This window comes from Chlorocebus sabaeus, chromosome 20, assembly GCF_047675955.1.
Source record: "Chlorocebus sabaeus isolate Y175 chromosome 20, mChlSab1.0.hap1, whole genome shotgun sequence".
NCBI classification, from domain to species: domain Eukaryota; kingdom Metazoa; phylum Chordata; class Mammalia; order Primates; family Cercopithecidae; genus Chlorocebus; species Chlorocebus sabaeus.
The window spans coordinates 69472204-69496738 of NC_132923.1; the positions used below are offsets into that span (position 1 = coordinate 69472204).

General features: G+C 40.1%; 1 protein-coding gene and 1 non-coding gene across 5 annotated transcripts; one reads left to right on the plus strand and one right to left on the minus strand.

Annotated features, from left to right (window-relative positions):
* Positions 1-1199: 1199 nt before the first annotated feature.
* On the plus strand, positions 1200-20450 carry SERBP1 (SERPINE1 mRNA binding protein 1). Of its 4 annotated transcripts, none has more exons than XM_007978356.3 (8): positions 1200-1652; positions 5369-5519; positions 6373-6513; positions 6633-6704; positions 7301-7378; positions 11513-11690; positions 16313-16486; positions 19053-20450. In XM_007978356.3, exons 1-8 carry the CDS (start codon positions 1340-1342, stop codon positions 19107-19109), a joined length of 1164 nt encoding a protein of 387 aa, XP_007976547.1. In that variant the 5' UTR covers positions 1200-1339; the 3' UTR covers positions 19110-20450. The 4 variants fall into 4 exon arrangements, with proteins under 4 accessions (XP_007976547.1, XP_007976544.1, XP_007976546.1 ...); XM_007978353.3 differs by having other exon boundaries at positions 1221-1652; positions 6615-6704; positions 7256-7378; XM_007978355.3 differs by having other exon boundaries at positions 1221-1652; positions 6615-6704.
* Positions 14362-14466, minus strand: LOC119626307 (U6 spliceosomal RNA). Its single transcript, XR_005242503.1, has one exon. It is a non-coding gene; the product is annotated as a U6 spliceosomal RNA (small nuclear RNA).
* Positions 20451-24535: the final 4085 nt, after the last annotated feature.

Sequence of the window (24535 nt, forward strand, 5' to 3'; positions counted from 1 at the left end):
CCTGTCACTAGCACTTACAGAGGTGTGAATTTGGTAAATCATTTCATCTCTGAAGTGGTTTCAGCATTTGTGAAAAGAGGCAACTATTTGCCTAACACAATGTTGAGTTCAAGGTTATTCATAGCTCCTGCCAAATAAGAGATGCATTTGCTATTTTGTGTTAATGGAAAAGGATTTAAAAATTATGATATATTTAAACACGGTGCCACCAAATGTGCTTAAATATGCATTCAAACTGTATTCTTTTAATGAACTTTAATATTCTCAACTAGTATCAATGCTTTGTCATCATTATTAAGTATTGACTTCAGTATTTCCCACCCCTCACCGCAACTCCTAGCACACACGCACTCGAAATGCTCTAAAATGGTATTTCTTGAGCGCATGTGACTAACACCACAGCCACCTAAGCCCTGACTTGCCGGACACGAAAGGACAATTAATTGGAATGATTGTAACAGCGTTTCTGTAAACAGTGCTTCCTGGCGGCTTGCCCCGCGTTTAGCGTTGCACAGTCAGGAGTTAACCACTCCTACGACACCGGCTGCCACACGGTGAGAAGCCCGGGAAAGACGCGCCACGCTCCCATGTGATAGTTTCACTTGTCTTTTTGGTTAGTTCTGCTACCCTAGTTCATGTCCCCGCGAGAGGAAACGTATTCCACCTCACATTAGACAGAAGGGCCTCGATTCACCGTGGAGCCTGACAGAAAGGCAATCCAGCGACTGAGCTGCTCGGACTTGGCACAGGCAGGGTCCAGCCTACTCGCTGCCGGCGCGGCGCCTCAGCAACACCCCCTCCCCCGGAAGTTTGTGCGTCTCAGATGTAAGGTCTGGGAGTCACCTTGACCCTTCCTGGAGCGGTGGGGAAAGTTAGCCTGAGCCCGAGGGAGCGTGAGTGAAACCAAAGAGCACTTTCGCGAGTCAGCTACGCCGTCACGTTTTTCTGGTTTCAGGGTAGCTGAAGACCTAGAGAGTTTAAGGGCTACCAGAGCAGGTGGCAGGACTCCGCCCACCACCACGCTTCCCCTCCTTCAGCTCGCACGCTTCACTCCCTTCTTGGGGTCCCGCCTCTCGGGCGCGCGCGAAGAGTTGTCGCGCGGTGCATCCTGGGAATTGTAGTCCCAACGCAGGGACTCGCCTCAGGAGAAACGACTCTGGCCTACACACCCCACAGTGCCTTGCGGCGCTGGCCGCTCCCGGATGTGTGCCTGGCGCCGGAAGAGAAGACGGCCCCCCTCTCTCGGCCCGGCCATCTTGTGGGAAGAGCTGAAGCAGGCGCTCTTGGCTCGGCGCGGCCCGCTGCAATCCGTGGAGGAACGCGCCGCCGAGCCACCATCATGCCTGGGCACTTACAGGAAGGCTTCGGCTGCGTGGTCACCAACCGATTCGACCAGTTATTTGACGACGAATCGGACCCCTTCGAGGTGCTGAAGGCAGCGGAGAACAAGAAAAAAGAAGCCGGCGGGGGCGGCGTTGGGGGCCCCGGGGCCAAGAGCGCAGCTCAGGCCGCGGCCCAGACCAACTCCAACGCGGCAGGCAAACAGCTGCGCAAGGAGTCCCAGAAAGACCGCAAAAACCCGCTGCCCCCCAGCGTTGGCGTGGTTGACAAGAAAGAGGAGACGCAGCCGCCCGTGGCGCTTAAGAAAGAAGGTAAAGCAGGGGCAGAATGTGGGGGAGACTGGGATGGAGGGAAGCAGCGAGAGGGCTGCCGCCTGCCACTTGTTTCTGGAGCTCCGAGGGTCCGCGGGAGACTTTGCCGCCTATTTCCTCACGTTTCTTCACGCGACAAAAGCCAGGTCCTGCGAAGGTGCCAGGAGCGTGGTAGCCCCGAGTTCAAGCCACCGCCGGCGAGGCTCTCGGAGCCACCCCCTTCCCGCCTTAGGTTGTGAGCAGAGGAGCGTGGTCGGAGATGAGCTGCTCCTCGAGCGCGCTCGGGGTCCTGGGAGGCTGTTGCCTTCCCGCCGGATTCCTTGGCGGGCGAGCGCATGGACTGAGGTGCGGGGAAGCCGGCCGCTCACCGACGCTTGCAGTAGTTACGGAGGGGCTTGGGGTCCATCGCTGCTTACTGCGCAGAGCTGCTCCTTTGAGGTGCTGTTGTTTCAGGCTCCTGTCCTGCCATCTTGTCCCACGACGGCGCGGAGTATCCCCGCCGAAAAGCAGGGGGTCGTTCCAGGCCATCGGACATGTGGAGTCAGCTGCAGGTTGGGGTGCCGCGTGTGCTTTATTGTTTCTCCTCCACCTCTCAACTGTTAGGACTTTCTCAGAACTTGCTGGGGTGAGTTGAGCTGTTAGGAAATGGAGGAGTTTGGCCACACTCGACTAAGCAGAAGCGGGAATTATGAATGAAGACTGGTGATCGCAGGACGTCCCGAGGAAAGTCCTCGAGTCACGATCCTCTCTCTCGACTCCCCAAACTGAGTCTTTCACATGGTGGAGTCTGGGCCTTGTGGGTAAAGTGAGTGCAGAGGCTGTCACAGCGTTAGTCGCAGCAGAGCTCTTTAGAGTCTGCAGCTTTTTTTTCCCCCTCCACATGTGCGTGAAGCATGGTCAGAGTTTCACAGGCGGTTAATAGTTGCTTCCAGGGCACTGTGAGTTTCACAGGATTGTCTTGATTTTTGCACTCTCATTACCAGTTTGTTACGGATGAAAAAGAGCAAGTAGTTCGAAGATAAGAAAGTGCATGATCAATAGCAAGCAGGTGTCGGACCTAAGGTCTGAATCTTTAAAGCTGTATTTATATGTTGAAAGTTGAAATTGCCCCTTCCTGCCACGTGCTTCTCTGAAAGGAGTTCTCATTAGCTTTTGTTGACTTCTGTGACATTCAACTAATTTTGAAAATCAAAACAATTTCCTCGTGGTAGGATTTGTTTTAGGAGGTTTATTGTTTTTTGTGTTTTTTGTTTTTTTTGTTTTTTTTTTTTTTTTGAGGACTTTTATGAGGCTTAGAATGAAGAACCTCGGTCCTAGGTGGTGAATGAAAGAAAATAGTTAATTCTTGTTGTAAAATTATAGGTTGAGGAGAAACACAGTTGGAGTATTAGAAAGCATATACATCACTTAGGCCAAGTATCTCTTCAGCCAATTAAGCTTTATGGCAATCTAACACACCTAAATAAATCATTTAATTCGTGTGTTAAGTAACGCTGACTTGTGTAATTATTTAAACTATGCTTAAGCTTAAGAAAGTACACAAAAAAGTTGAGTCTGACGAGTAATGTGTACCAGGTAGATGTGTTCACTCATTTTGAATGTTCAAAACATGAAGCATATTTAAATGCCTGAGTTATTTTGATCATGAAGCCCATCTAAGAAATAAGCTCTTACCTGAAAAGTATTTTAAGTGACGAATGTGGGGAATGATTTCATGAAGTTAGAACTAAGACTTAAGTTCACCATTCAATAAGTCTTTCCATGGGAAAACTATTCCATATTAGCAATCAACATTTTCCTTAGGTCAGTATTTCAGAGCATTCTTACTAAGTTGCATAAAATACAAGCATGTAAATACAGGAAAAGTGTTGAATGGACAATACCCGTTTTGAGATTCTACTGTCCTCTATTTACTGGGAATAAATCTGTAAACAAAATCCCTGCAGATAGTAGGAACGTTAACCTGGTTGTGTTCTGTGGTTTTGACAACACATTGTGACATAATGCTTGACATACTTTAGACAGATATTTAATGTTTATGTTTTATGAATTAATTTTGTAGCTTCTCTTGCCCATTTGAAGAACTTGAGAACTGATAGCAGAATGTCATTGAGAGTGTAGACCAGGGATTTTCTAAAACAGAATGGATGCCTGAAACTAGTGCAGTTAATGAGCTTGCAGGTTATACGTAAGTATATCAAAAGAAGCTTGCATTTTTAAATGTCAGTCTTTTTCATTAGGTGAGTTTAATCTAAGTTTCTAAGATTCTGTAAGCTTAATATTGATATTGGGTGGGGACGCCAACTATTGTTCACTTGGGTGTGTGTGGCTTGGATATTATTGCAAGGACTGGCTCCTTAACTCCACCCCAGTACACTTTTTTACTGATGACATTTATTTAAATACCTTGGTGTAAGGTCTAACATTTGTAGTCTATCTTGTATTTGCAGGGAATGAACTGCAAAATTCTGTTGAAGAGACTGATAGTTACTGTTTGGCTCTAGTTACAGGCAATTGAACAATTGGGTGTGTCCTGATGGTGTTCTACTTTCTTAGAACCAAAGTGAAGCAGCTTAAAATCTTGTAAAACCAATTCCTCAGCTGCTTTATGACTTTGTCAGAAATTGGGAATTAGAGCATACCAACAATCTTAAAGTCATTAATTTAATCATCCATCTGTTGATCCTTAAGGGCACCAATAATTTAAATTGGTTACCTTTGTGGGGTTTCAAACATTACAGGAAAAGCAGTAAAGGGGGAAATTAGTAAATGCTTCAGCTATCACTTAGTGTCACAAGTTTCTTATTTCTTACATATTGCTTAAAAGGGGTCTTATGTGTGTGGATTTGTTTTTTAAAGATTATTTGATAATAAAGATAGTAGTAAGGGCAAATTTTTTAGAGGACTGTCTCCATGCATAATAAGTAACTGTTTCCTAACTTGGAAGTACTTAGAGATGTGGGAGTGGGTACAAACATATATACACTTACATGCTATAAATTTTTAAACTAATAGGGGAAGATGGCCCTTTTTGTGTGCCTGCAGTTAAGGAGACTAAAAGATGACACTTTCTGGTTAAATGGCTGTTTTAAACTGAGGTGATGTTCTCTAATCCTAAATGCCATATTTTCCTTTCAGATTTGTGATTCCATAGAATTATGAGTCTTAATTGCTTTTTTGTTTTTTCAGATTAGATAGGATAACAAAATGTGGCCCTCACTTTTGTAAGGGGCCATATCTAGTGAGTGTGTTGATTTGCTTGGTTATTATGAATGGCTGCTGGTATTTTCTTTGGTATTTTAAAAGCCAAAATGTATCACTTGCCTAACATTTTTTAAGTTTAAAACTTTTTATTAAGAGACTGATATCTTGAAAAGCGACGGGAATAATGGTTGCCCAAATGATTTCCAAGTCAGTTATAGAAAATGCTTATGAGGGGGAGAATAACTTGGCAAACTAAATAGATGTTTAAAATAAGTTTATTGTCTGTATTTTATTTATTTATGTATTTGGTCCGTGGTATGGATTGGAAGGTTTATTGTCTTTAAATGGCAGTTTCCCTAAGGTACTTTGTTACACGTTAGAGTTGCCCAGTGTTTACTTTTTTCCAACAGGAAATGGTAGTGGATTGGAAGAGAAGCAGCTTTTGACAGTCCAGGCCTATACTTTTCGTATTGCAAAAATAGTTTGCTTATGCACGTTATCTATCCTTTTAGGAATAAGACGAGTTGGAAGAAGACCTGATCAACAACTTCAGGGTGAAGGGAAAATAATTGATAGACGACCAGAAAGGCGACCACCTCGTGAACGAAGATTTGAAAAGCCAATTGAAGAAAAGGGTGAAGGAGGCGAATTTTCAGTTGATCGGTAAGTTGTTTTTTTTTGTTTTTGAGCCAGGATCTTGGTCTAACTCCTAGGCTTGGAGTGCAGTGATGCAAGCGTAGCTCACTACAGTCTCTGCTTCCTGGGCTCAAGCAATCCTCTCATCTCACCCTCCTCCTGAGTAGCTCAGACTACAAGATTACACCACCACACTCTGCTTATTTTTTTGTAGAGCTGAGGTCTCACTATCTATATTGCATGGGTGGGTCTTGAGCTCCTCTGCTCAAGCTATCCTCCTGCAATATTGGGATTACAGGCGTGAACCAAAAAAGTCTTCATATTTTATTACTTTATAGAGTCACCGCTTAATGTTAAGCTATAAGTTGGGAATAATTGCCAGGTAGCAGTCTGGCTAATTGTTTCTATTAGTTTTTGACAGAAACATCTGTATGTGTGCATTGTTATGTTTTAGACCTTTGGGTGATGGTTCAAACTTAGGTCTCTTGTAATGGAAGCACTTTATTGAATTGATAACCACTTTTTTTTTCTTGCTGTCTCCCGATACAGAGTTAGAAGGAAAATACTGTTGGTTTATTAAATGTGTTTAATTTTTAAGTGTATTGGTAAATGGTGATGGACTGGATTATATGTGCAGTGAATAACAGTGGAAAAGTATATGCATTGGTAGTAATGTTTTAGAGTGCTAAAATAGTTTTCTTGTTCTGGGAGGCTTTCTTGTTCTGGCTTCCTTTATGTTTAGAAATAGACTATTTTGAATTTTCTGAAGCATGTGTATTTATTGGTTTTTGAGCTGGTAAACATGTTCTGTATTTTTGGGTTTTTGGATGGATTTTCCTCATTCTGGAAACCATGGAAGTATAATTTGTTTATATTATAGACCGATTATTGACCGACCTATTCGAGGTCGTGGTGGTCTTGGAAGAGGTCGAGGGGGCCGTGGACGTGGAATGGGCCGAGGAGATGGATTTGATTCTCGTGGCAAACGTGAATTTGATAGGCATAGTGGAAGTGATAGATCGTAAGTCTTACTGGTTTTTAGTTTATTTTAATATTTTAATCTAATAAACAAACTTTGAATTTCTAGAACTAAAGAGTATTATGTTAACTCAGTTTTGTTAGTTCTTTTTCACATTACAGTGGCCTGAAGCACGAGGACAAACGTGGAGGTAGCGGATCTCACAACTGGGGAACTGTCAAAGACGAATTAACGTTGGTATTCTGATTTTTTTTAAAATTCTGTACCTAACTAGGGGTTAATCCATACCTCTGTCAAATTTTACTTGTCTGAGATAATGAATGCTCTCCTCTGAGAGCTACTATAAGATAATATCCTATGGGATGAATTTGGGTTGTAGTGTATTGAATGACTAGTTTTTCTATACTTCAATATATTTGTTACTCATTTTCCCCCATATATATTTGTAGCTGCTTCTGAAACCCCACAATAAGGTTATTTGGGTATTCTGATTATCTTAGTGCCCTTAATAGTTCCTATTCTAGCTTTTGACTTTGTTGTCATTACAAAATTTGTTAAACTAGTAAAGCTTGGTTTTATAATTAGCTGCCTTGTTCTGTTACTTTTTAAGTATGAAGTATATGAACTAAATAGTTTATATTATTTCCTTTTCAAGGTCTTCTGGGGAGTATATTTAGTAGGAAAGGAGTTAGAGAAAGTGAGGGTTTACAGTATTTTTGTATGAAGAACTCTTCAGCTACATGTAAATGGACCTAGATGCCTTTCTTTTTCTTTCTTTCCTTAGAGAGTCCCCCAAATACATTCAGAAACAAATATCTTATAATTACAGTGACTTGGATCAATCAAATGTGACTGAGGAAACACCTGAAGGTGAAGAACATCATCCAGTGGCAGACACTGAAAATAAGTAAGTGGTTTTGCGTGTAATAGTAATGACCCAGAATTAAAAGCACTGGATTTTGACCAATGAGATAACCCATAGATTTAATGCTGTTGCTTGATGGCTTTTTGTTTTTGACAAGGGAGACGTATTGTACCCTCATCCCTCAAAGAGTATTTAAAAGAATGCTTTTTTTTTTTTTTTTCTTTTTTTGGTAAGAGACAGGGTCTCACTATATTGCCTAGGCAGGTCTGGAATTCCTGGGCTCAAGCGTTCCTCCTGCCTTGGCCTTCCAAAGTGCTGGGATTACAGGCATGAGCCGCTGCACCCAGCCCTTAAAAGAGTGCTTTATGTGTATATATTTGACTCTAATGCTTTGAAAAATAGAATATTTTAATGTGGTTATTTCTGTTTGATTAGTCATTTTACCATTGTCATACAACCGTACAAATTTTACTTTGAGGTAGTTAAAAGTAGAAAATGTGGCCATTTTAAGATTAGTTCTGTCTTGAAGTTACTTCCAACGTAGAATTTGGAACATAGCATTACTGGCCTGTTTTTAAATGTGTGAAGAGAGCAAAGATCAGAGTATGTTATTCACGAGCATTTTTTTCTTTTTTGAGACCAGGTCTCATTCTGTAGCCCAGGCTGGAATGCAGTGGAGTGATCTTGGCTCACTGCACCCTCCGCTTCCCGGGCTGAAACAATCCTTCCACCTCAGCCACCTGAGTAGCTGGGACTACAGGTGCCTGCCACCAGGCCTGGCTAATTTTTGTATTTTTAGTAGAGCAGAGTTTCACCATTTTGCCCAGGCTGGTCTTCAACTCCTGAGCTCAGGCAAGCCACCCACCTTGGCCTGCCAAAGTGCTGGGATTACAGGCGTGAGCCACCTTGCCCAGCCCTTCACTAACTTTTTTTTTTTAAATGCCTGGCTAATATTCTATATTTTTTAGTAGAGAGGGGTTTCACTGTCTTGGCCAACTGGACAGGCTGGTCTTGAACTCTTGACCTCAGGTGATCTGCCCTCCTCGGCCTCCCAGAGTGCTGGGATTACAGGAGTGAGCCACCACGTCTGGCCCTTCACTAGCTTTTAAAATTACGTGTTTTTGTTTTTTTTTTTTTCTTTTTCGAGATACTCTCGCTCTGTCACCCAGGCTGAAGTGCAATGGCGTTATCTCGGCTCACTGCAACCTCTGCCTCCTGGGTTCAAGCGATTCTTCTACCTCAGTCTTCCGAGTAATGGATTACAGGCGTGCATCACCACACCTGGCTAATTTTTTGTGTTTCTAGTAGAGACGGTTTCACCATAATGGCCAGGCTGGTCTGAAATTCCTGATCAGAGTGCTGGGATTATGGGCGTGCGCCACGGCGCCTGGCCTAAAATTATGTTTATTTTGTCAGTTATTTGTTATTGTGGTTTAAAGTCTTGGATTACAGGTTGTTTAGGACAGTGATTCCTAACCAGAAGCATATTCAAGTTAGTTTGGGGGTGGGAGGGGCAGATGCTTTCTAAACTTGCTCTTTTTTTTTTTTTTTTTTTGAGACGGAGTTTCACTTGTTGCCCAGGCTGGAGTGCGATGGCGCGATCTCGGCTCACTGCATCCTCTGCCTTCTGGGTTCAAGTGATTCTCCTGCCTGAGCTCCTGAGTAGCTGGGATTACAGGCATGTGCCACTATGCCTGGCTAATTTTGTATTTTTAGTAGAGATGGGATTTCTCCATGTTGATCAGGCTGATCTCCAACTCCCGACCTCAGGTGATCCGCACACCTCAGCCTCCCAAAGTGCTGGGATTACAGGCATGAGTCACTGCGCCTGGCCTTGAATTTTTTCTTTTCTTCAGGAAGAATTGGTCTTATGATGAAACACTGTTAATGATGGGAATATCATATTCCATGGATTTGTTGGGATAAGGAAAAATGATACACTATTGGAGGGAGTAGATAAAAGTACCTAGTATTGGGTGATGTTTTGAACTTGGTAGTAAAAATTTATGCAAAACTATAATGGAATCATACTTTTGCCTGATAAACAATGAAATGGTGATTGGTGCCTTAACAAATGAACCCTATGCAACATTAAGTTTCTCACAGTGGTCAACGTAACTTTTTTGTTTGTTTGTTTCTTTGAGACACAGTCTCCTGTCTCCCATGCTAGAGTGCAGTGGCGCGATTTTGGCTATTCTGAGGTTCAGGCGATTCCCCTGCCTCAGTCTCCCGATTACCTGGGACAATAGGTATGCTCCAGCATGCCCAGCTAATTTTTGTATTTTCAGTAGAGACACGGTTACACCATGTTGGCCAGGCTGGTCTTGAACTCCTGGCCTCAAGTGATCCTCCCGCCTTGGCCTCCCAAAATGCTGGGATTACAGGTGTGAGCCACCGCGTCCAACCACAACTGTTTAATAGAGCCCATGTTGAATCACTCAGAGTGATCTGCAAATATTATAACTGTTTACCAAAAGGTACTAATGTGCTGATAGGGTATCGGTAGCAAATCCTTAGCTGAGTACCCAGGAATGAAATTGAAGGTGTTTGGTTTAAAGAAAATAATTATCCATCACATTAGAACTGTCTCTAATCTTACTCCAGAGTAGGGAAGAATCTGGGCATAGCATATGGAAGTATAAATTTAAGAAACACAACATTGGCTGACTGATTAACTAGCTTATATATAGCTTCCAGAGCTTCTGTTTGGTTTTTATTTAATCTTTGCAGTAATTCCTGAAAGGTGGGTGTCATGCCTCCATGATATGATAAAAGGTATGCTAAGTTATATTCCTGGCTGTGTTATAACATGGGTAACCAGGACTTTTTTTATTTTCTTGGATTTCTCATCTGTAAAATGACTGGGTGGACTCAGTACCCAATTCAGTGTAAACTTGCTCTAGAGTTGTTTTTTGTTTTTTGCAGCATAGATATAACTGGAGGAAGTTTTAAGATAGGATTTGTCAAATGGTAAAGGGCAGCATCCAGGGAGATATTTGAGCTCTAAAGCTAACTGAATCACCTGCTATCTTTGGAAAGAAGGGCTCCCCAAATAGCAAATGACTTGTTTGATGACAATTGCAAATTGAGATTATACTAAAATAGTGGATCCTTAGGCCAGTGCTTTGTTTCTGTAAAAAGAGGAAAGGATCGTATTCAATAGACTGGAGAATTATATTTAGAAATAAATGGTTTAGTGTTAAATAATGAAACCAGTGTGTGTTTGTGGATAGTTCTATTAGCAGTGAATCCTTGGCCTCCTTTCCGTATACAGGTTGGTTTGAAAATTGGAGTATAAGGATTTTAGGATTTGTAGAAACATGGCTATTGTTTTTATTTGCTATAAGTGCTAGTTGCCGAAATAAAGCATAGAGGAACAGTTCTTTTATGTTCCAAAAGTTGAACCCTGGTTGCTAACAGACATCCTTCTGTCAAGAGGATTACCTTCTTGTGTGTTATTAAGAATTAACGTATTTTGGGAATTATGGAAATTAAAAATGTGGTTTAAAAGAAGATAGGCTGAGGATTTTACCTAAGAAGGTAGTTTTTAAACAAGGTACTGTTTGGTTTTTTATTTTTTGAGACAGAGTCTTGCTCGTAGCCCAGGATGGAGTGCAGTGGTGTGATCTTGGCTCGCTGTGAGCTCCGCCTCCCGGGTTCACGCCATTCTCCTGCCTCAGCCTCTGGAGTAGCTGGGACTATAGGTGCCCGCCACCACGCCTGGCTAATTTTTTGTATTTTTGGTAGAGACGGGGTTTCACTGTGTTAGCCAGGATGGTCTCGATCTCCTGATCTCGTGATCTGCCCACCTCGGCCTCCCAAAGTGCTGGGATTACAGGCATGAGCCACCGTGCCTGGCAGGTACTGTTTTTAAGAAATGTGTATTTTAGTATTGGTAAAGCCTGTTCTAGGTTGTATTACTGATAAGTGATCATTTAAGAGTTCATGAGGTTGAATTCTATATCCCTTACTTGTATATAGTCAGCAAACACTGAATTCCTGGTCTCTACCAAGTTGCTTAGTTACACAGGAAACTAGGATACCCTCATCCTTGGATAATCTTTCTCTAAAAGATTACAAGGTTAACTTTCTTAATTAAAATCATAAATTTGAAATACTTTTATGTAAATTATATCAGCTCTCTACCAGGTATAAAACTTGAAAACCTTTTCACAGGGAGAATGAAGTTGAAGAGGTAAAAGAGGAGGGTCCAAAAGAGATGACTTTGGATGAGTGGAAGGCTATTCAAAATAAGGACCGGGCAAAAGTAGAATTTAATATCCGAAAACCAAATGAAGGTGCTGATGGGCAGTGGAAGAAGGGATTTGTTCTTCATAAATCAAAGAGTGAAGAGGTAAAATTAAGTTTTGTCGTGTTTGAAAATGTTCAGATGTGACTTGAATTGTATTTATAATTTTTGTTTTAAAATTTCACATGGGTGATTTGTCTATAAAAAAAGCTTTACATAGGATCATTTGGGGCAGATAATTTGCTTTATAAGGAAAATAAACTGTATTATCACATATTCTAAGAAAGTCCTTCGATCAATTCATAATTATGTTTTATGTGGTAGAGATGCTTTTTCCTAAAAAGCTGTTAGTGGTGTATTGTGTAATTTTTAGTGTTCAGAAATGTGATAGTTCTTTTCAAAGTTGTGATTGTATTTTTGAAATCTTGCCAAACTGGAGATCATTAAAGGATTTTGGTATTATGGTGTTAGGTTGAAATCTTGACATTTTCATATAACCTAAAATGTTAAGTGACTTCATTTGGAATTCAACTTTTGAAACTGTCTGCCTATATCATGTGTAATGGCCAGGACACTCAGTAAATGGTAATATGCATCTTGTCTAAGGAATGATGGCTTTAAAAACCAAAGAATATGTGGGTTTTACTTAAGAAACATGGAAACTAGTGAAAATACAGTTGACTTGTTGAACAATGTGAGGTTGCTAGGGGCACTGACCCTGCAGATCAGTGCACATGTAACCTTTGACTCTGCCAAAACTTAACTACTAATAACCTGTTGACTGAAAGTCTTATTGATAACATAACCAGTTAACGCTTTTTGTATGTTGCATATTATATACTGTATTTTTACAGTAAAGTAAGTTAAAATGTTGAGAAAATATATTTACTGTTCATTAAATGGAACTGGATTGTCGCAAAGGTCTTTATTTTGGATAGGAAGAAGAGGGGTTGGGCTTGCTTGTTTCAAGGCTGACAGGCAGAATGTTCAAACCCAAGTTGTTCAAGAGTCAGCTGTATTGGAAAAAGTCACATTGATGGCTCTTGAATTGGTAGCTTCCGTTTAAGCTTTGGGGTGTGTTCTTAGAGGAATATTTCAGTGCCGCTCCTTGTTAGGGCTTGTATGAGTTTTTAAAGCCAAACTATATTATTTCTTCTCCTAAATTTTTTTTCTCTATCAGCTTCCTTTAACCTTTTGACATTTGTGTTTGATTTATTCATATCATAAATTGGGCTGTGCCAGAAATCCAGACTGCAAGTTTTATCATCCTAAGGTAAAGTTAAATTAAAATATTATGAGGGCAAACCCATTTAATAAGGTATTAGTTATTTTTATTTTTTTTGGGACACAGTCTGACTCTTTCGCCCAGGCTGGAATGCAGTGGTACCGTCTCTGCTCACCACAACCTCCCGCCCCTCGAATTCAAACAATTCTTGTGTCTCAACCTCCCCAGTAGCTGGGATTATGGACATTCACCACCACGCCCGGGTAATGTTTGTATTTTTAGTAGAGATGAGGTTTCACCATGCTGGCCAGGCTGGTTTCAAACTCCTGGCCTCAAGTGATCCACCTGTGTGAGCCTCCCAAAGTGCTGGGATTATAGGCGTGTGCCACCATGCCCAGCCGATACGCTTAATTTTTTAAACTGCAAAATGGCTATAAGACAAACTTGGAAACATTGTAAAATAAAATGGAGATTAAAAAGATTTAAAGTTTTTTTTAGGTTTAGAGATGATTTTTAACATTTACTCCATATGAATAGTAAATGAGGAAATTATCTTTTTTTAAGTCCTGTAGGAAAAAAACTGCATTAGAACACTTGGTTTTGGCCAGGCTCAGTGACTCACACCTGTAATCCCAGCACTTTGGGAGGCTGAGGTGGGCGGATCACCTGAGGTCGGGATTTCAAGACCAGTCTGACCAACATGGAGAAACCCCATCTCTACTAAAGATACAAAATTAGCCAGGTGTGGTGGCGCATGCCTGTAATCCCAGCTACTCAGGAGGCTGAGGCAAGAGAATCATTTGAACACAGGAGGCGGAGGTTGCAGTGAGCTGAGGTTACACCACTGCACTCCAGCCTGGGCAACAGAGCAAGACTCTTTCTCAAAAAAATTTTTTAAAAAAAGCTCTTTAACTTGTACATATCTTCATTCTCATGACAAATGTGAGGTAGTTAAGAGGAAGGAAGAAACTTTACAAATGGAGAACTGTGTTACCATGTTATTGACAGAGCTCAGAGTTTCTGTTTTCTGCTGCTCATTCTCTGAGCTCTCTAGAAAGAAGGAGGCTGGGCACAGTGGCTTACACCTGTAATCCCAGCACTTTGGGAGGCTGAGGCAAGCAGATATTTGAGTTGAAAGTTTGAGACCAGCCTGGGCAGCATGGCAAAACCCTATTTCTACAAAAACTATAAAAATTATCTGGATGTGGTTGCATGCACCTGTGGTCTCAGCTACCTAGGAGGCTGAGGCAGGAGAGGATCACTTGAGCCCAGGAAGCAGAGGTTGCGGTGGGCCAAGATTGCATCATTGCATTCCAGTCTAGTTGACAGAGCAAGACTGTCTCAAAAGAAAATAAAAGGTTCCCCCCAACCCCCTGCCCCAAATTTATCCCAGTACAGTTTCTTGGTATCTGCTGGGGATTTGTTCCAGGACCCAGACATACTAAAATTTTCACATGCTCAAGTCCATTATATAAAATGGCATGGTATCTGCATATAGCCTAAACACATTTTCCCAAATACTTTATTTTTTATTGTTTCTATTTTTTAATTTAAAAAATCGAACAATTTACAGTTTTGCTTGTCATCCTTGTGGGGATCATGCTAATAATCTTTGCATCATTCCACTTTTAGTATGTGTGCTGCCAAAGGGAGCACTCCCCCATACACTTTATTTTGAGACAAGGTCTTGGTCTGTCATGTAGGCTGGAATGCAGTAGCATGGTCACAGCTTACTGCAGCCTCAACCTCCATGTGCTCAAGCGATCCTTCTAGCTCAGCCTCCTGAGTAGCTGGAACTACATGCCTATGCCAGCTCCTGGACTCAAGCAGCCCTCCTGCCTATGCCTTCCAGAGTGTGGGATTACAAGTTTCAGCCACTGCCCTTGGCCTTACTTTTTATTGTTATATGGTTGGCTGGTTTTATTTTTTTCTGAATATTTTTGATAGGTGGTTTGCAATTAATTGAAAGCATTGGTTTGAAAGCTCTTTCAAACATTTAAAAATCACACAATTAGTATATATAATTCATCTTAATTTGCTGGTGTTTTTGTGAATTTGTTTTTATGTTTCTAGGCTCCTTTAAAATTTGTATTAGAGCCTTCTGTTGCCTTACAGTGTGTTAGTGTGGGTACAAAGGATTGACCTTTAATGCTAGTATGAGTTGATGTAAGGGATGAAAACACAAAAATTTATTTGTACTTTAAAGGCTAGTTATTAACAGTTGTAATATTTTAAGTTGAATCTAATGGAATTGTAATAGTACAAGTTCTAATGAAAGAAGAAAATGTTCTTTATTCCTTTAGAAAAGAGGATTTCTTACACGTATTTAGAAAAAGAAAGCTGTACTTTAAAGTCCCATAGGCACAGTTTTCAACTAGAAGATTAAAACCCATCCCAAGCATGGAAGAAGACATCAGGCATGGAGCAGTGTAGAACTGTCTGGCTTTTTGCTTTTTTCCTCCCAGCCTGGGTCATGTATCTTAAACACAAATAGAAAGGATCTGGATTTCACAAACATGACTTCATTTTTAAGAAGTTTCTAGCTGCGCATGGTGGCTCATGCCGGTAGTCCCAGCACTTTGGAGGGCCAACACCAGCGGATCACTTGAGCCCAGGAGTTTGAGACCAGCCTGAGCAACACTGCGAAAACCTGTTATAAAAAAATACAAAAAAATTAGCCAGACATCGTGGCATGTGCCTGTAGTCCCAGCTACTTGGGAGGCTAAGGTGGGAGGATCACTTGAGCCTGGGAGGTGGAGGTTGCAATGAACCCAGATCGCGCCACTGCACTCCAGCCTGGTGACAGAGTGAGACCCTGTCTCAAAAAAAAAAAAAAGTTCCTGTGACACATTTAAGCTGTGGATTTATTTGTGCATAGCTTTACAAGATTCCCCTTATGTAAAGTGTGTAGTGTTTCACTTGAATTTGTAGCTCTCCATATTTGTGTGGAAAAACATAATGGTTGTATATTAACAGAAGATGCTTCTGAAAAGTTTGTATGGAATAAGGTCGTTACCCTAGTTTAGTTGAAAGAGTGTAGAACGGAGGTTTTCTTTTTAACTTGCGTGTTCTTTTTAACTTCAATGATAGTAGTAGCCTTATATGTCATCTCTCCAGAGGTCTTCATCAAGGATTCACATTGGAGTCCTGATCTGAAGGGCATATTTAAAATGTACTTGTCCAGATTTCACTGCTAAAGATTATGATTCAGTAAGTCTGGGATGGGCCACAATCATTTGGGTTGATTGTGATAGCATATATGTCTTTAGTTGAGGACCGCTGATATTACCTGCAGTTTTGCGATAGAGAAAAGTGAAGGAAATTATTCCTCCAAGATCACTATAGCTGAGCCCTAGCTTGTTACCTGTGGAGACATTGAGACATTTGTTCACAGAAAGTACAGTTTGGATTTTTGGTCTTTTTAGAAGAAAGCTCATTATTTAGAAATTTTGCGACGTTACTTTTCTACTAATAACCCAGTCATCTTCACTTACGTTTTTAGGCTCATGCTGAAGATTCGGTTATGGACCATCATTTCCGGAAGCCAGCAAATGATATAACGTCTCAGCTGGAGATCAATTTTGGAGACCTTGGCCGCCCAGGACGTGGTGGCAGGGGAGGACGAGGTGGACGTGGGCGTGGTGGGCGCCCAAACCGTGGCAGCAGGACTGACAAGGTAATTTAAGACTTTTTTTTCCTTTTACGTAATTTAAGGACCTCTTAGAAGTCACTGGCTGGGTCCTTCTGGGAACATAAGAAGTAGAAGTAGTAGCAGTGTCTTTAAGAAACCACGTGTTGGCCGGGCGCGGTGGCTCAAGCCTGTAATCCCAGCACTTTGGGAGGCTGAGACGGGCGGATCACGAGGTCAGGAGATCGAGACCATCCTGGCTAACACGGTGAAACCCCGTCTCTACTAAAAATACAAAAAACTAGCCAGGCGAGGTGGCGGGTGCCTGTAGTCCCAGCTACTCGGGAGGCTGAGGCAGGAGAATGGCGTAAACCCGGGAGGCGGAGCTTGCAGTGAGCTGAGATCTGGCCACTGCACTCCAGCCTGGGCGACAGCACGAGACTCCGTCTCAAAAAAAAAAAAAAAAAAAAAGAAACCACGTGTTAGGTTATATTTTTGTTTAAAGCACTTAAATGTCTTTTTTATAGTGCTGTAAGTAGTGTTAAGTTACCACCTTTTGAATTCTTACTAGGTGCTGGTCATGGTGCTGGGCTAGGCATTTTATGTACTTAATGTCATTTAATTCTTGTTAACTATGATGACATTCTCATTTTCCAGATAAGAAAATCTGGTGTAGTGAATCAGGTTAACTCTTGACCTTTGCTAAGGCTTACCTGAAAAGCAGTCAGTTCACTTTGATAATTCCTAACTGCTTTTTAAGTCTCCGCTTAATAACCATTGTGTTCCTTGTATAATTCCTCTTGTGACACTCATGATTGTTGATGCTTTTTTCTTTTACTAGACTCTTCTGAGAGAGATGGGATTCATTTTTGTCTTACTTTACTTTCTATAATCCCTCCGATGCCTTGAACAGTATATGGCACAAAACAAGTTCTTAGAGAAATATTTTGATGAATCCCAAGTAATTGATAGATATGAACTCAGATCTGATGCTTGGAAACAACCATAATGTCCTCCTAAATTCTCAACATCTTACAAATTTGGGGACCCACCTGCTTGATTGAGTCTATTTTTGATTATTATAAGGGTAACTTATCACTGCCAGTGTACCAGTGTAATGATACTTTGTTCCTCCAAGACCAATCTTTTTTTTTTTTTTTTTAAGGCGGCGGTGTGTTTATGGGCTTTTCCCATACTTTTTTTTTTAGTTCTGTTATTTATACTTTAGGCTATAAAGAGCAGTTTGGACTCCTTTTTTGTATTTTTTGTATTTTTTTTTTTTTTTTTGAGATGGAGTCGCTCTGTAGACCAGGCTGGAGTGCAGTGGCGGAATCGCAGCTCACTGCAAGCTCCGCTTCCCGGGTTCACACCGTTCTCCTGCCTCAGCCTCCCAAGTAGCTGAGACTACAGGTGCCCGTCGCCACGCCCGGCTAATTTTTTGTATTTTTAGTAGAGATGGGGTTTCACCGTGTTAGCCAGGATGATCTCGATCTCCTGACCTTGTGATCCGCCCGTCTCGGCCTCCCAAAGTGCTGGGATTACAGGCTTGAGCCACCACGCCTGGCCCTGTTTTTGGACTTTTAACCTTGTTGATTATTGCTACTTAAATATTTGTTTCTTAGCATGCTTTCACATTGATGCCATTCTTATTTAGCAAGTGGAAAAAGTATAAGAATTCTGAACAACAATGCAAATTCACGTACATAATTGCTTGTGAATCTATTCGTATGGTTTACTGGAAAAAATAAAACAACTGGGCTGGGCACATTGGCTCATGCCTGTAATCCCAGTACTTTGGGAGGCCTGGGTGAACAGATCACCTGAGGTTGGGAATTTGAGACCAGCCTGGCCAACATTGTGAAACCCTGTCTTATTAGCCGGGTATGGTGGCACAGCCCTGTAACCCAGGTACTTGGGAGGCTGAGGCACAAGAATCCCCTGAACCCAGGAGGCGGAGGTTGCAGTGAACTGAGATCATGCTACTGCACTCCAGCTTGGGCAACAGAATGTAAGACTGTCTCCAAAAAAAAAAGAGAAAAAGAAAACCCATACTATTACTCTGGAATGAAAATAGGTCTTGATAGAAATTTAGGACAGGGCTCATTGCAAATATATGTAGTTTTTTTCTGATCCATAATTTTGTCGTGATACATTTTACCTAGAGTTTTAACAGTAGGTTTTTTTGTGGGGTTTTGTTTGTTTGTTTGTTTTTGTTTTGTTTTGTTTTGAGATGGGAGTCTCACTCTGTTGCCCAGGCTGGAGTGCAGTGGCCGGATCTCAGCTCACTGCAACCCTCGCCTCCCAGATTCAAGCTATTCTCCTGCCTCAGCCTCCCGAGTAGCTGGGATCACAGGTGCCTGCCACCATGCCCAGCTAATATTTTGTGTTTTTAGTAGAGACAGCATTTCACCATGTTGGCCAAGCTGGTCTCAAACTCCTGACCTCAGGTCGTCCACTCGCCTTGGCCTCCCAAAGCACTAGGATTACAGGTTTGAGCCACCGTGCCTGGCCAACAGTAAAATTTTTTTAGAGTTCTATCTTAATGTAGACACTAGCTAACAATGTAATTTTGAAGAATTGAGAACTGTGGTTAATATTGGTTTTTCTTTTTCAGTCAAGTGCTTCTGCTCCTGATGTGGATGACCCAGAGGCATTCCCAGCTCTGGCTTAACTGGATGCCATAAGACAACCCTGGTTCCTTTGTGAACCCTTCTGTTCAAAGCTTTTGCATGCTTAAGGATTCCAAACGACTAAGAAATTTAAAAAAAAAAAAGACTGTCATTCATACCATTCACACCTAAAGACTGAATTTTATCTGTTTTAAAAATGAACTTCTCTCGCTACACAGAAGTAACAAATATGGTAGTCAGTTTTGTATTTAGAAATGTATTGGTAGCAGGGATGTTTTCATAATTTTCAGAGATTATGCATTCTTCATGAATACTTTTGTATTGCTGCTTGCAAATATGCATTTCCAAACTTGAAATATAGGTGTGAACAGTGTGTACCAGTTTAAAGCTTTCACTTCATTTGTGTTTTTTAATTAAGGATTTAGAAGTTCCCCCAATTACAAACTGGTTTTAAATATTGGACATATTGGTTTTAATACCTGCTTTGCATATTCACACATGGTCAACTGGGACATGTTAAACTTTGATTTGTCAAATTTTATGCTGTGTGGAATACTAACTATATGTATTTTAACTTAGTTTTAATATTTTCATTTTTGGGGAAAAATCTTTTTTCACTTCTCATAGCTGTTATATATATATGCTAAATCTTTATACAGAAATATCAGTACTTGAACAAATTCAAAGCACATTGGTTTATTAACCCTTGCTCCTTGCATGGTTCATTAGGTTCAGATTATAACTGATTTACATTTTCAACTATATTTACTTTTTAAATGTGTGACTTTCCCATTTTAAAATCTAAACTAGACATCTTAATTGGTGAAAGTTGTTTAAGCTACTTATTGTTGGTAGACACATCCTGTCAAGTGAAGTAGTTTTATAGGTATGGGTTTTTTCTCCCCCTCCACCAGGGTGGGTGGAATAAGTTGATTTGGCCAATGTGTAATATTTAAACTGTTCTGTAAAATAAGTGTCTGGCCATTTGGTATGATTTCTGTGTGTGAAAGGTCACAAAATCAAAATGGTGCATCCATGATCAGCAACCATTTAACCCTTCCTTGTTCTAAAACAAAAACCAAAGGGCACTGGTTGGTAGGGTGAGGTGGGGAGTATTTTAATTTTTGGAATTTGGGAAGCAGACCAGCTTTACTTTATAAGGCTGGAACAGCAGCACTATCCATGAAATATAAACCAAAAATCTTTACTATTTCCTAGATTGCTATTATTTGGTCCTAAGTTGAGTATTCCACAGAAAGTGGTAATTATCTTTTCTCTCTTCCTCCATTAGAAAATTAGGTTAATAATGGATTCCTATAATGGGAGCATCACTACTTATTAAAACACACATAGAATGATGAATAAAGTTTTCTAGGATTGTCTTTTATTCTGCCACATTTATTGATAAACTGAAGGAATTTTTTAAAAAGTGTTAAGAATCATTTGTCACGTCATTTTTAGAAATGTTCTACCTGTATATGGTAATGTCCAATTTTAAAAGTACTGGACATCTTCAGTCTTAAACAGTTACATTTAGCTGATTGGTTCTCACATATACTTCTAAAAGAGAAATTTTATGTTATAAGAGTTACTTGTTTGGATTAGATTTATTAATCTCAGTTACCTACTATTCTGACATTTTAGGAAGGAGGTAATTGTCTTTAATGATGGATAAACTTGTGCTGGTGTTTTGGATCTTATGATGCTGAGCATGTTCTGCACTGGTGCTATTGTCTAATATAATTTTATATTTACAAACATACGTGCTACCCTGAGATTAATTTAGTCCATATGAACTGTTGACCCCTTTTGAGACGGCAACATACGCACTCATAAATCAGTGTGTTTAGACTTTTCAAGTATCTAACTCATTTCCAAACATGTACCATGTTTATAAACCTTGATTTCTAGCAACATGCTATAGAAAACACCTGCTATTCAAAACGCAACTTCTACTCAGTGTCATCCATTGCTGTCGTGAGAGATGACATAGCAATATCTGGTATGTTGCAAGCTTTCAAGATAGCCTGAACTTAAAAAGTTGGTCCATTAGTTGTATCTGATGGATATAAATTTGCCTCCTAGTTCACTTTGTGTCAAGAGCTAAAACTGTGAACCTAACTTTCTCTTACTGGTGGGTAATAACTGAAAATAAAGATTTATTTTCATGCTCACTTCTTAAAAGTCATAAAAACAATCAAATAGGATCATGTTTATTGTCATGTGTTTCCTGGTTTCTGACCTGTGTGCACACCCTTGTGTGCTTACAATTTTTAAATTGAATTTTATATGGGGTTTTTATTTGCTAAAAACCAGGCTGTTGAATCACATTTGGGAAGGGTACTTATCTTAATGACTAGTGACTTAATTGGGAAAGTTGAATTCTTGTGAGATACAAAATCCAAGGACTTCTTGGATTTAATCTAATTGTCACTTCTTAGCAGATCACTTTTTTGATAATGAAAGTTAAGCATACTGAATGCTACTTTTTATTGATAAACTGGCTGTAATAGTCTAGGGGAAAAATTCCTAAACAGATACAGATTCCTAAAGTAATAGTGGCAGCTGATGTTTCAGTGAACTTCTATCTTGATGCGTTTAAATGGAAGTAATACCAGAGCTGACATTTTTAAGGCATTTTTACAGCTTGAAATGAAATTATTTATTAGCTATTTTGAGACCTGTGGAGTTATGCAAGAATTTTAAAAAGTGACACCATATACATCTAGTCAGTTCCTTTACTTTTTATTTTTTGGATGGAAGTAGGACACATCATTTCCAGGATTGTACATATATTTGGGGCTTGTTTTTGGTGTGGGTTTAAAAGGAAGATATTAAGTATTCATTCTAATTTTGTTATTCTTCTAGTTGCCAGAGATGGTTGCACTGAAATAGAAAAATAGGGGGTTGCATACAAAGCCTCAGTGTGTATTGGATTTTGAAAATACTAGATAGGTGCAATTACTTTTGTACCAACCTAACATGTCTTTAGGAAAGTACCGTCATAGGGAAGGAACACAACAGGTATTAGAAGGTTCAAAGGAATGAGAAATAGGAAGTTGATAGAACCTAATCGATGTTGACTTTAAAGGTAAGATTGTTCAGGTATGTTAGTGGACATCTAGTCCAATGGTATAGCAAATTCCAGAGGTCTCAGGTGCATGTAATTCTACTTTCTTAAGAAAGTAAACAGAAAATAGATTATAACCCAGATGTTTGGATTACACTGAGATAAATATGTAAAGTTTTAGCAAGTCTGAACATGTACAAGCCAGATCTTCAGGTTGACTAAGAAAAGCCCAGAAAGTTCATTATTTGCTGTGCTTTCTATGGCATAACTGGTGACAAGGCAGTAAAGTGATACATATTTGAACTGGATCATAGTAATTAAATGATTGATCAATGTCATTTGCAAGATAATTGTCAGGTTGAGATTAATAGTAAGTGGCAGCTTCCCAGAAATGTGGGTTGTTATTTGGCCCAAGCTGTGCCCTGGGATTACCACTTAATCTTGCTTGACTTTTAAGTTCAAATTTGGGGGTTATGTGAAGTGATTGAAATAAATTAGACTGAGGAAGTCGGTAATTTCAAGAATATAGAGAAAGCATGGTTGTAATGTAAACATGAGAAGCTTAAGTTTAGGAAATGGTTAGACTATAACTTGCTAAAACCATGAAGATTTTGGTCACAGATGAAAATAATGAACATTGGAAATGAATGCCATTTAAATAAAATGCTATATGTAAGCCAGGGGTCAGCAAAGTTCAGCCTGTGACCTGTTTTGTTCGGTGCATCCCTGGGTTAAAAATGGTTTTTTAGGCTTGTATAGGATTTAAAAAAAAAAAAAAAAAAAACCCACAAAAAAATGTAGGCAGCCCAGCATATACCACCCTTCACAGAAATGTTTGCTGACCCCAGAACTGTCACTTTCAGGTTACTAGAGTTTGTTTTTTTGAAATAGTCTGGCTCTGTCACCCAGGCTGGGGTGCAGTGGGATGATCTCAGGTCACTGCAGCCTCCACCCCTTGGGTTCAAGCAATTCTGCTTCAGCCTCCCAAGTAGCTGGGATAACAGGTGTGCACCACCACACCCAAGAATCACTTGAACCCAGAAGGTAGAGGTTGCATTGAGCCAAGATTGTAGCACTGCACTCCAGCCTGGGTGATAGGCTGTGTCTCAAAAATAGAAGTTTAGTTCTAGGTTCAAATTAAGTGGTCTACCTGACAGGAAGCTGTGAAATTAGAAGTAATTTTAAAGCATACTTTACATCTCTAGTCAAAGTAAGGGCAAGATAAAACTTGTTAGTAAAACATGTTATTTTCTGAATATGTAGGCAGCAACATAAAATATATTCTGAAAGCTGTTAAGGGGTGTATAATGTGTTACAGAAATACCATAATTATAGTTTAGTATTTCACATTTAGTGACATTTTCAGATCCTTTTGTGTAAGTCCTTTGTGTTGTGCAAAGAGATTTTTCCATGAGATGATAATTATGAACATTTTATATAGGTAAACTCCATAGGTTGAGCTGGGGCAGAACTTAATGGCTCCTGGAAAGTAGCCCCCCCCCCTTTTTTTTAAGAGGTTAGAATGCCCATTTGGACAGAATTTAGCTTTTGTGCTATTGATTACTTCTGTACTAAATTGGTAGCCAGTTGTTCACTTCTAAATGGAAGGGAAAAAATTACCCACACAAGTTAGAAAATGATTTGCCAAATCATTTTTTTGAGTTAGTATGTATGTACTCTTTTAAATCAGTAATGTTTGTTCCTTTTGCTGCCCATTTGGGAGTATGTGGCAATTCCTAGTGCTCTTGTATGACATTACTCTTCCTGAGACTTGTATATGCAAGAAAGTATATATATAAAAGATAAATGGTGGTAACTTATCTGAGTTCTGATTCATTATGGACTTTTAGAAATCTAGGTAATTGGTTCATACTAGTTGCTCAATTACTCTGACTTTGTGTGGCTTTATTCCTTAAATAGTTGCTTTAGGTGTTACTGGGTAGATGCATGGAAATTGAAGGGCTAATATTAAGGATTTTAATAATGCGTTACTGAGTAGGGAAAATGGGAAGTAGCTTGTCTTTGGACAGTTGTATTGCTTTGCACTAATCACCTTGTTTGCAGTTGTAGCTGATTCAGTTCTAGATTTTAGGACCAAAAATATCTCTAATTTAAAGAAACAGTTTTCATATACCTAGAATGAAGATTCTGTTTAAAGTGGTCTTGGTTAACTTGGTTCTTGACATTTTCCTAGAATTTTTTTGGATTGGGACTAAAATGTTCTATTAGCCAATGAATAACGTCCAAGTAAATTTTTGTTTTATTTTGGGAACTTTGCATATTGAATTCTTTGTGTTACACGTAACCCACAAAGAAATGTTGCTTCATATGGCAGCTGCACTCAGAGTACTAAGGTAAGCACGTGTTTAGACATTGTCAGAGTGCTCCGACTGCTGG

What these genes read in the sequence shown, in the direction of transcription:
- SERBP1 (XM_007978353.3), top strand. Translation starts at nt 1,340, where the DNA reads ATGCCTGGGCACTTACAGGAAGGCTTCGGCTGCGTGGTCACCAACCGA. An exon ending in CGTGGCGCTTAAGAAAGAAG is followed by an intron (nt 1,653 to 5,368) that starts GTAAAGCAGGGG and finishes CTATCCTTTTAG; the next exon opens with GAATAAGACGAGTTGGAAGA. An exon ending in CATAGTGGAAGTGATAGATC is followed by an intron (nt 6,514 to 6,614) that starts GTAAGTCTTACT and finishes CAGTTTTGTTAG; the next exon opens with TTCTTTTTCACATTACAGTG.